This window comes from Pseudopipra pipra, chromosome 1, assembly GCF_036250125.1.
Source record: "Pseudopipra pipra isolate bDixPip1 chromosome 1, bDixPip1.hap1, whole genome shotgun sequence".
Lineage (NCBI taxonomy): Eukaryota > Metazoa > Chordata > Aves > Passeriformes > Pipridae > Pseudopipra > Pseudopipra pipra.
In genome coordinates this window covers 152643824-152656351 of record NC_087549.1, presented here as the reverse complement: position 1 = coordinate 152656351, position 12528 = coordinate 152643824, and the positions used below count along the sequence as shown (strand labels likewise).

Here is a 12528-nt window from a genome sequence, read left to right as displayed (position 1 = left end):
GAGAATCTCCCCTCAGCAAAAGACTATTTTTAAAAACAAAATGTGACTTTAAAGGGGCTGCTTCAAATACAGGAGGTGAAATCTTCCACCAGATGATAAAATCACAGTTTGTGATGGTGTGGGAAACAGGTTTAGGTAAAGGAATGAAGCCAGGTTTTGTAATTCAAATCATCTTTGAGAAACACATGGTGAGGGATTCTTCTCACCAAAGATAAATGCTAAAAGTCAACCTAAATCAGATATTTATTCTGGTTGAGATTTATCTTGTTTCATTTCAGGGCTGGAGTTATTTGTCCACACAAAGGAGTCCAGTTAAATTTACCCAGGCAGTCTCAACCTGACAGGCCTTCAGCACCCGTGTTTCACAGCTGCCAGGCTCCTGGGAATGTTAGATCAGAGAATCACGGGATGGATAAGGTTGGAAGGGACCACTGGAGGTCATCTGGTCCAACTTCCCTGCTCCAGCAGAATTCCATAGAGCACCTTGCTCAGGACTGTGTCCAGCTGGCTTTTGAGTATCTCCAGTGAGGGGGACACCACACACTCTCTGGGCAACCTGTTCTAGGGCTCAGTCACTCTCAGAGTGCAGTTCTTCCTCATGTTCAAGTGGAACTTCTTGTCCATGGGATTCTGCCTGTTGCCTCTTTTCCTGTTGCTTGGCACTGCTGAGCAGAGCCTGGTTCATCCTGACATCCTTTATTAAGGTCTATCCTTTATATAAGTGTCCCTTCAGACACTTTTATACACTAAGACATACAAAGACATCTCAGCTGGTGCTGGTCTCCTTTTATTGGGCAAGTTAATTGAGCCTTGAAGTGTATAAAGTTATAGGGGTTCTCAGCCATTCAATAGACTGAGTGAAGGTTGATTTTAGATGATTGTTGATCCCAGTGGAAGCTTAAACATCCAATTTGCATCTAGACATGTTGATATCTAAATTTCCCCGTGTCTTTAACAAACTCCACCTCACAACTCCCTAAGAAGCCACTTAAAAGAGACAGTATGGCTTAGGACTCAGGACCTCCTGCCACAATGAAGCATAAATGAGTTTCTAGCAGGAACTTTTCCTGTTATTCCCACAACTATAAGGGTAACCTGGCTAATTAGTTTAAACTGGCAATTAACCACAGCAGGAGCTCCCTTTTCCAGCTTACCCATCCAGAGAGATGCCTGCATGAGGTATTCATAACCTGATGTGTGTGGTTTGTGGAATTTTACCCCTAAAGCAAACATCTCCATCCCAGCAATCATCTCACCCTCCTTTTAGAGATGGAGGAGAGGAGTGAGCCCTGAGGAATTGATTATCTCGTCCTCTGTAAGCACCTAAACTAAGTCAGGGAAATTGCATTCAATGGTGAGTGTGACTGTGAAAATAACCTGGGATAATCAGTTCACATTTACATTCTTAATGTCCGGAATCAGGTGAGACAGGTGCTACTGTAGGGGTGGGAAATGAGCCCCCTCGACAGTACAGTGGAGAAACTGGGATAACCAAAGGGAAAAGTCTGGAAAAAAAGATGCTCTTTTGGTGGTGAGGCCCTGGCACAGGTTGCCCAGAGAAGCTGTGGCTGCCCCATCCCTGGAAGTGTCCAAGGCCAGGTTGGACGAGGCTTGGAGCAACCTGGGCTAGTGGGAGGTGTCCCTGCCCATGGCAGGGGTGTGGAATGAGATGATCTTTAAGGTCCCTTCCAACCTAAACCATTCTAAGATTCTCTCATTCTGTCTTTTATACACCGAGACCAGCGTAGAGCAATATTGAATTTCTGTGTTGTTAAAAATAGGCCCCTCATGTTTACCTCTATTCTATTTTCTAGGCTCAACCTGTACCTAGGAGAAACATGGATCTTTTCTTGGCCTTTATAAAGGGAGCAAGCTCAGTCTTAAACTGCATTTTAGTGAATAAAAATCAAGGTTGTTCTACTTACCTTGAAAAAAAACCCACAAAACAAACCAGAAGTGACTGAGTTGAAATGGCCAGAGGAAAACAAATGAATAATACAAAGCATAAAACTATTTCTGAGGACAGGAACAGCTGGTCTGTCAACTCTTTAGAGACTATTAATAGGAATGAAGATTTCATTGTGTGTCACTGGGAAAAGAAACTCCCCCTAGGTTGGAAAAAATAACTTTCTTATTCACAAATAAGAAACCATAGAAATAGAGAAGGATTCACTGACAGATTTGTGGTTTTTTAAGTAGAAATACTGAAAATAATACAGGAGTTTATTTTTAAAGGAGTCAAAATAATATGATTGTAGTAGACTGGTACAAATCAGACCTATTTTTCAAATTCACAAGGTGTTTTAGATACTTGGATGGAATTAAGTGTACAGGATATGTAGGACAGAATCCACACAAGCCAAAGGTCCATGATTTCTGCCTCTATTTCTGTGATGTCCCAGGCCAAATAACTGCAGCAGAATATGAGGACACATGGAATCAGAGCCCCAGGACACAGCAGGAGTCAATTTTATCCAAGAAAAAATAGTAAGGAGGTAACACACCTATAGTTTTAAAAGAACACGAATTGGACAAATTATGCTCATGCAGCTCTAATTACTTGTCTGATTTTTAGTCCCTTATCTTTTTAGTATCCCAAATCCAGCCCATTCCTTCTGTTGTTTTCTCTTCCTGCTTTCCCCCCTCTGTCTCAAACATCCCACAGACGTCACCCTCGGGAATAAAGCTTCCATGCTTTTTTTATACCCTCCTTTTATAACTAGTGCAGAGTTTTGCTTTTAATTACAGTCACAATATGTTTCTCAGCAATGTCATGTTCCACCCAGCTGCTGAATGATGTATTTTCAGTAATTGCAGCCTCCTTCCCATACTCCCAGGGCTTTTTGTTTTTGCACCTTTAGTCAGATTTACCAAAAAGTTGTTTAGAAATGTCAATAAACCCACCTTTATTCCCTGGTTGATGGCTCCCACTGCAATGTGAGGCTGGTACACCCCACTTTTCTTACCTAAGGAATTGCTTGTACAGGCACTCAGATGAAATGCAGTTGCATTTCAGACAGATTTTTGTTATGAAAAAGCCTCATTCAGGTAACATATGGCATTGAAAACCCATTCTCCAGCTTCTATAAAGATTCTAAGCAGCTCAGTAAATGTCAAGTAATTTCCATTTAATGGCATCAATTGATTCAGAATATCCATGGTGGGGATTAGGAGGGATCTCAGGTCTATTGTCTCATTGATTAGGTTTTAAACCATCCCAATGGCTTGTCCATGTTAACAAGAGGACATTTTTATGCACATCAGATATTCTGAGCCCAGGTTGATGTCACAGAGCAGTAGGAAAACAAAGCTGGTCTTTAACTTTGGTTAGTTATCCTATAATTCTTGGAGAAAAAGAAAATAATTCTTACTTATAGGCAGCTTACCAGGCAAGGAACTATTTTGTGACAAAAAGCAGCAAAATGCATCAGAGCATACGAAAATATTATGAGAAAGAAGTATGATTTCTTTCTTGCATTATTTCATTTTTGGATTTTTTTTTTTTGTACGTACAGAGAAATAACAAAGAGTAGAATTGATAAAGCAAATTAATATGATGAACAGAAATTAGGTTTTAGACTAAATAAGGTTTTAGCTTATAAAAAATAATGTTTAAAATAATGAAGGGCTATAAGCAGACTCAGACTTTATTATAGGTGAGGTTTATGACATTAGCTATGGTGAGATGTTACAAAAAACCCGACAAGAACGGGTTTTGTTGCCTTTATTAGCATGGAAAAATACTCTTACAAGAGGAATTTCCAGCTAATTAATTTAAAACTCAAAGAGAAGAATGTGGCCTGATTTTTGATCAGCTGGAGATCAGATAGGAAAAACAGATGGAGGAGAGAAAATATATGAGAAAGCAAACATTGAGAGACCACGTCTGCTCAGTGAAGCAACACCTTCTCCTGAGCGCCTCTTGTGAATATTCAGATCAAGAAACTGCACAAAAAAACTACCAAAAAAAGTGGCTCACGCTTAGTTTTGCTCCAGTTTGGTTGTGATGACCTAAAAAGCTTCATTTAAGTGACCTTTGAGGCATTAAATAATAGAATTCAGCTGAAATATTGTGGACCGGAATGTCACACTGATGTTCACCCCGCTGCACTTTTGTGTTTGCAGGGTGACTCCTGAGAGCAATTTTTATTTGAAACACAGCAACCAAATTCCTGAGCAGCATCACCTGACTTTGAAATCTGACCTGTTTTGAGGGGAGATGGTCGGGGCCAGATTTTCGTCTTCCGACCTGAGTTATTCTGGTACTCTACGATCTTGTGCACTCAAGTTGGCTGAATAATGCTCAGCAGGAATTATAAACTGTTCCTGCCCCAGGGGGATTTGATAAGCCTCTACTTTTCATTTTCCCTTGCATTAGAATTAGGAACTGCCTGGTACCACTTGGTGCCTGCCTTGTAGTGGGATCCTAAAAATTATTCCAGTGCGAAGAGAACCAAACTATTGACTGATGAGAATTGGGCACAGCTTTAACTTATTAATTACACATGAGCAAAACCATCAGAATCAGACTTCAAATTATTATTTTATTTTTTTTTTTGGTTTTAAACTCTTCATTTTAAAACAAAGTTGATTTTTGAAGGTGTGTTTGAGGCTTATCTGTGCAGGTAAGTGATCAGATGCCATTGTGCACTAATGAAAGACAGACCTTTAGAAAAGAGAAGGTTAAATGAGAAGTAAGTTATACATTTTATCCCACAAAATCATGCTTTTGCCTTCTTTATTTTGTGCAGGTTGCAAAACTGCCTCTCTAACATGAGCCCGAGGATATTGTTTTATTTTAGACTCAAATTCCCTTGATTTGCAAGACCAAATTAGGGAACATCTTGATCCAAAACACTCCCATTTCAGCATTTTAGTCCAGCTCTCCACAAATATGCAAGTTAATATATACAATATGCAAGTTTTATATACATTTATAGACAAAACTGCACAAATATGTATTTCCTTTAATGGCATTGGATGCCAATTTTGAGCTGATTTAGGCAAACCCTGGATCTCCTCTGACTACACAGAACTTGTGTGCTGAACACCAGTGGGAAATAATGAGTGATAAACTGGATACGAAACCACACTTCAGTCTTATCGAGAGAAAATGCTTTTGTCATGTCCACAATTTCAGTTTTCCCAGGTCCTGGAAATTGCTTGGTGCAGTATTTAATGTGGCAAAATCCAGAGCTGGTGCCTGGGTCCTATGAACCCTGACACTTAAAAAATTACTGTGGTTTTTTGCCCCTTTTCCCTCCAAATAATCTAAGCTGTAGGCAAGAAAAGCTTTGGCTGTCTTAGCACCAAGAAACAAAGGTGTGTTCAAGGTTATCTTCATAACACAGGGGCCAAAAACACCTTATGCAAATCGTGGAGGAAATTATGGGACATTTCTAGCTGAGAGGAGGGGGATGCCAATGCAGGAACTCCATCTCTGAGTCCCCAGGGAATCCCACGCTGTCAGACCCACTCGGAACCCAGATCCTTGGAAAACCTGCAGCCACCAGCCACACACACAGAACCCAGATCCTTGGAAAACCTGCAGCCACCAGCCACACACACAGAACCCAGATCCTTGGAAAACCTGCAGCCACCAGCCACACACGCGTGGCCCCACCGGCAGGAGGAGAGGTGAACTCAGCATCTCTTCTTGCACAGGGAATTTCTGCTTCCAAATACACCCGAAAAGACCCGTCGGCGTTCCAGCTCCCCACGGTTTTGTGGCCAGAGGGCAGGTGCATGGAGGTGAGTCCAGTATCCCAATATCCCAAGGGGATGCTGGAGAATCCCCCCTCCGCTTCCAGCCCGCTCCTGCGGGGGATGTCGGGCTCCCCCAAGAGGGAGCGGGGGCTGCGGGGAGGTGCGGGGGCTCTCGGGGCGGGCCTTGGGCAGGTGTGGGCGGGCTGAGCCTCGGATTTTGGCAGCATCAGAAGAGGCAGAGGGAGCGGGAGGACCCGGCGGCGGCTGCCGAGGATGCGAAGTTTGTGCTGGATGCCGCTGCTGCCGCTGGTGAGTGAGTGAGTGAGTGAGTGAGTGAGTGAGTGAGTGAGTGAGTGAGTGAGTGAGTGAGTGAGTGAGTGAGTGAGTGACTGACTGACTGACTGACTGACTGACTGACTGACTGACTGACTGACTGACTGCGTGCCCGCGGGGATGCTCCGAGGGAGGGGGGGACCGCACATCTGGCTCCTGCCACTGCTGCCCACAGCTGGATGGCTCTGAAGCTGCCCCACAGCATCCAGGAGGGCTGGGGAGGGAAGTGTGCAGAGGCAGGGGAACTTTTCTCCTGGCAGGGAGCAGGTAGAGAGAAAGAAAAATAAGGTAAGGATTTAAAATATGAAATAAAATTTAAAAACAGACACGGGTGTAAGAGAGGAGGAAAGAAAAAAATATCCCTGAGTTAGAGGTTTGACCCAACTCCTTCCATTAAATTTGTCCAGCCTCTAAATGCCATCCATAAATGTCTTTTCATTTCCATTCATTAGAATTGCGGTTTCCAAAGGGCAGAAAAGCATCCCTAATTTAGAATAGTTGTAGCATGGCTTTAGAGGGACAGAAGGGGACAGCTTGCTGTCCCAGTTGTCCTGAGAAAGGCAACTTTGCAGAAGGAGGAGGACAACTGAAAAGGAATAGTTCCTCCTGCTGGATTTGGGACATTTGCATCTCAGAGGGGGCAGAGATGATTTCACTGCTGAAGGCATCTGGTTCTGATATCATCAGGCAGGAGCATGAACTGTCTCTTGTGCTGAGCACTGAAGGCAGCAGGTGAGATGGTGACACTGGACATCAGGGAAGATGTGTGAGCACAGGAACACACTCCAGGCACATCCATCCCTCCCTGATCTCCACGCTCTACCCCTGGCATTGCCTGGGCTGGTTAAGAACAACTGGTGTAAGTACAAGTACAGTCACATCAATCCTCAGCCTCAGGGAAGTGTTTGGAAACCTTCCTATGGGTGTGATTAGCAGGGACTCGGTAATTCCAACTTTAGTCATTTCCCAGTTAAATGTTTGGTGTGGGCTGGGATTCAGGCTCCTGCTGGAGTCAGGAGGGAGACAGTCACCTCACAGGGAGGTGTTTCATCCTGTCCTGAGAAAGGCAGATGGAGGGAATGCTTCTCTAGGGCCTTCTGCTAATTGTGAGAGCCTACATGGGTACAGACTGGTCTTGACCTTTCAGTTTTAAAAGGTGAAGGATGGGATGTAAATTTGCACTCCTGCACATCCTCTGGATCTTGTTGTTTCCTCTGTATTTACACAGATTTATGCACAAGGGACAAGTTACAGGTCCTTGCTATGTAAGCCTTGCCAGTATAGTTATTATCCTGCGTGATACTCTTTTTCAGGGAAAACTAGTCAGCCTAAAGTGTTAGAATGCCACAGGCAGAGTGACTTTGGCATCTGGACTGGCCTTTTTACACCTAATAGAGGCACAACTTCTTCTTGCAGCTGTCAGCAGAGTGGAGCTAATCTGGAGTGATGTATCATGCACATCTGTGGGCTGCCATACATCATTTTAATGGGGCAGCATTACTGCAGCAGACTGTGCCCATAATAAAAGAAATTCTATAAACTGCATGCTCTGCTCAGGCTGTTGCTCATGTATGAACACCAATGACATGTCTGGTAAGAGTCAGGGCTCTGAATATCAGTGTCTCAAAACAGGTCTGATGGAAAGCTTTGCACCCCGAGTTAAACAGTCAGGGAAGGCCAGAGACTTGGAAGATGTGTCAAGTAAACAGTTATTTTGTATTCCAAAGGATCATGTCAGAGCAGAGGAATAATTCTTGTGTGGATTTTGGAAATAATTCGTGATTTACATATGAAAATTAGACCAGAAGTTAATCGTGAAAACTTCCTCTGTGAAACCAGGTACTGTTACCTCCCATCAGCTCCACGGGGAGCTGTGTGCTCAGGATATACTTTGTGCCTTGCAGAATGGAGTCCTTGACACTAAAAATTACCATTTGCTCCTAAGTGACAAGGAACAGAGAGCAGTGGGGGCTGAAATGTATAAAAATGACTTTTCCTGTCTTAAAAGAGATCAGAGTCTCAGGAAACAGTGGATGAGGAACAGAAAAAACTCTGGTTTCAGCTTTCTCCCTGCTGTGCTGAACTGCTTTGTTCTTCAAACACCCATTGCTGGGGGAGGAGTTCAGTCTGATTTAATGAATGGAGGTGAGAATGGAAACATAGAAGGAGTTATCACTGAACTTTACATTTGCTTTAGCAAAAAGTTTCTTGTGCTAATGGACATTTGGATCCAAATCCATGGCAAGGTGCTGAGCTGCCAGGAAAACAAAGCTGGGTGTCTAAATTTCTGTTAGGGTTAATATTGGCTAATTTGTGCTGGAGGGATATTCAGGCTGATCCTGCTGACCTGATCCCTGGAGACCTCAAATTCCCCTCCATAAAGGACTGGATGTGTGGAAGAATCAGCCTGTTTAGCCTGGAGGGAGTTAATGGAGTGAGACACAATCCTGTACAGGGAACCACTCTGTGCTGAAAGGGAAAGGCAGGAGCAATCCTTCCCTGGAACTGCTTGTCTGCCCTCATTGATCATTAAGGGAGGCTTGATGGGGGAGTTTAGATTAATCATCTAAAATTATCTATGTAAACTTAGTAATCTTGTCTAAAGCTGCTCATTGAGCCTCTTTCATTACTACTGGGAAAAGATGGAAACACTCCAAAAATACTGATCATTTCAGTGAATTTGCTGATGGACTTTGACTTCCAGGTTTCACCTCTTTGGGATTAGATACCATGAATCCCACCTGTAGGCAAATACGGCACAGAAAGGGAGATATTTTTCTTTAATTTGTAGAAATACTTGCAATAGCAGAAAATGAGGATCCTCAGTTATCATTCTGTTATTCTTCAAGCATTAGTGATAATTCAATGCTCTACCAAAATTAGCATGGAGCTAATAAATTCATTTTTTTCTCAAGGTAATACTAATTGCATAGGGTTTATAAACAAAACAAATTAGTATGGCTGTGTTGTCTCATAAAGAATACCTATGAGTGAATAAATGTAATGACATGGATATGTATGTATAGCAAGTACTGTTCTGCATAAGGTTATGCAGTTAAATACAGTCAGATAAATACAGCCCAATACACAGAGGAGTGTTCAAGCATTACCCCAGTGTCTTAAAAACAATCTTGAAAAGATATTCCTCTAAATGACTGTGAGGCAATCAGTGCCTCAGCATCTCTTGTTCCACAGGTAATCGAGTTAGAGGGAGAAAACAAACACAGAAAATATCCTCTAGGTAGTCATTTTCAGCCAAAAAGACTCCTGAAATAATCTATTTAACTGGCTGAAGGGAAAGATTGGAAATAAGTCTTTAGCTTTGGGGTTGAAAGCTTCTGGGATGGGGGCTGTGTCAGAGCTTGGAGCTGAGGGCAGGACTTTTTGTGAGAGCTGAATGAATGGTTGGTGGTGGAGTCATGACCCTGCTGTGGTGACCTCGAGCTTTTCAGAGTCAAGAGCAGCAAACACGGCCTGGGTGTGGCTGAAACAACCTGCAGGGTTGCTCAGCTATTTTTACAGGCGCAAGTGAGCTTGTAAAATTTGAGTTGGCTTTTTGATTGCATAAGAAATCTTCATTTTTTTTGCATTTCTCGTAGTTTTCTGACAAAACACAACACTACATGCATTACACTATAAAGATCCCAGAATTACTTGCAGGGCAGGGGTTGGATAGGAAGATTTTTACTGAGTGACTGCAAATGTAGCTGGCAAATGCACAAGAGCTCGTGGAGCTCCAGGTTGGTCCCAGATCCCTTGAAAACAGGTGAAAATTGGCTTCAGTGACCTGTGCTTCCCATCTCAAGGCTTTTTAATTAGCACTTGGCTTTTTGAGAAGGGAGTTGAACAGATGGGAGGAGACAGGCCTTGGGGAAGATTTTGCTGGGATATATTCAAGAGACTGAGAAGTTTATGAGAAAGGCTGAAGTTTTCTCTGCCTTTGTCAGTTATTCAACTTCCCTTCAGTTTTTTTTTCACGAGCCTTCTCCATCCTATGAGCCTTTCCTGCCCATCAAAATTTCACTTAAAAAAAAATCATGCATTTCAGAGCATGTCCTGATTCTCTGCTCTTAGGTGGCATCAGTGGCCAATCTCAGGACTGACTGAACACTGAATTCCACACTTGAAAACGGGCAGGGGGTGCTTTTTGTCTTTGCCCTGCTTTTCTGTGTTCTAAAATACCCGGTGAAAAGTTTTAATCCTCCAAGGTGGGAGTCAGTGTGGGACATGAATGGCAGAAATATTTGTGTGAGGGAGAGCTGAGATATTCAGGCATCACAGTCAGATCACAAAAACTGAACAGAGGAAGCACAGGCAGAGAGAACTGGGAGCACAGAGATGATTTCAGAGCATGTCTGTGATGAGATCTGAGACATGAATGCAAGCTGTAGATAGAGGCAGAAAGAACAGCGATGAATATTCTCAATAAGTGATTTATGTACTTGGCACAAAACCTGTTTGTGAGGTTTGGGGATTCATGGCATCACTGGAAAGAGCCTTCAAGTTCCTGAAACCTTCTCATCCTGTCAGTGAATTCAGCCACTTGTTTGAGTTTTGATTAATTTTCAAAAAGGCTGTTACCAGTTTTGCTGCTGGCTCTTTGATCCCCTTGAATGGCTTTCTCAAAGGTGAATAATATATTCAGTGCCCAGCTTTGAAGCCCTTCCCTTGTTTTCAGAGAGAATAGAAAATGTCCCAGGTGTGCTAATGGACTTCTTAATGAGTGAAGATCTGTCTTTTGGGTGACATCTAAATTGCAGTTTTTTCCACCACCTCAACAGCTTAGGGGCACCATCTTTGAATGGACTCTTAGAAAAAATTGCTTTTAACTAAATTTCACTAAGTATGGCATGAGGATGTTGCTAGAAAAACTCTTCCCAGTACTTGCTTAATCTCATATTGTCCAGCATAAACAAATCAAAGCTCAAAGTGAAATTAGTTTGATTTTTCTGTTCAGATTTAGGGAAACAAATAAACTATCACCTAACAGAGGAAGCAGAAAACAATGTTATACTTAGTGAATAAGCCACTTAGGGTTTTAATGCAATAACCTTACAGACGTTAAGAAAATGAAATCTAAAAGTAAGTGCAAGCCCAAAAATCTGGATTTCTAAAGTGGTTTAGGTTTTTTTGCAATGTTCGTGCCTGTCATAGGTAACTTTTTAATGTTCATTATGTTCCAGGCATTGTTCCAGTGGTTAGGACTCATGGTTAAAATGCCCCTGTGGATTTTGGCTGGTCAGTAGCATTAAAACCAGCGAAAAAGACCTTTGTGCTATGATGCTCAGCAATGCAAAGCTCCATTTCCTGAGGGCAGGAAAACTCAGTTTTCTGTGGAAGCCTTGGGGTGAAGGCACCCCACTGTGATTTCCAATGAAACCCATGGCAGGTCACTGCCTAAATACCGGGAAATATTGATCCAGGGAGTAACATTTGAAATGAGCCCCTTGCACTCACTGCTGTGCCAGGGAACGCTGTGCCACATGGGACATGCCTGGCTCAGGAAGCTCAGCTTTGTCTGGGTTTCTAAATCATCCCTTTCTAAGGTGAGCAGGAGCTGCTCTTTTCCTGCAGGAGGCAAATACCTCCCAAATTGCAACACTATGTGCCTGCACCGAATGCAGAGCCCCTGCTTTCTAAAAAAACCCATCACCCAACCCTTGTAGGCAAATTAAAGCAGCAACCTACCCTTTTCACTCAAGGCATTGTGAGACTAATAACAAAAAATAAGTAAGCCACAGACAACAAATCACAAGTAATGTTCTGCCCAGAAGGCTTTTCTTAACTATAAAATAGTTTAATGTCTTACTCTTTCTTAAAGCCTGAGGAAAACCAACAAATTGAGGCATCATCACTGCTCTCAATTTCTTGTATGTGTGTCATTTTTTCTTTTTAATTTTCTTTTTTCTTTTCTTTTTTCTTTTCTTTTTCCTTCTTTCTTTTTTCTTTTCTCTTTTTCTTTTTTCTTTTTTCTTTTTTTTTTCTTTTTTCTTTTTTTTCTTTTCTAATTTTTCTTTATTTTTTTTTCTCTCTTCTTTTTTTTCCCTGTCCAACACTGGGATTATTTCCAGGAAAGCTGCATGATTATAAGTTAACACCACCAGACTTATTTTCTCTTCTTATGGGATAGTCTGTAGGTTACATCTGCAGTTGAACTTGATGTTGATTACTGAGGTGTCAGTAATATTTAACATATGGAATAGTCTAGTCTGTAATTAAAACTCTGGGTCCTGTGGTTGTAATCACACCCACCCCAAACCCAGAAGCTCTGAAGCAAACAAAATGTGGGCACGTTGGTTAATTGTTTATTTATCAGTGGTAGTGGGGTTGGCTCCAGTCTCACCAATGGTATCCCAGAATCCTGGAATGGTTTGGATTGGAAGGGACCTTAAAGATCATCCAGTTCCAACCCCTGCCATGGGCAGGGACACCTTTCACTAGCCCAGATTTCTCCAAGCCCCATCCAACCTGGCCTTGGACACTTCCAGG

The 12528-nt window shown here is 42.4% G+C and overlaps 1 protein-coding gene across 1 annotated transcript in view; it reads left to right on the top strand.

The window, feature by feature from the left end:
* The first annotated feature begins 5918 nt into the window (after window positions 1–5918).
* Window positions 5919–12528, top strand: part of LOC135404634 (vasoactive intestinal polypeptide receptor 1-like) — a 30375-nt gene continuing 23765 nt past the window's right edge. Inside the window, exon 1 of the mRNA XM_064639371.1 lies at window positions 5919–6015. Coding sequence (XP_064495441.1) covers window positions 5980–6015 — 36 coding nt within the window. The 5' untranslated portion in view covers window positions 5919–5979. The remainder of the gene's footprint in view (window positions 6016–12528) is intronic.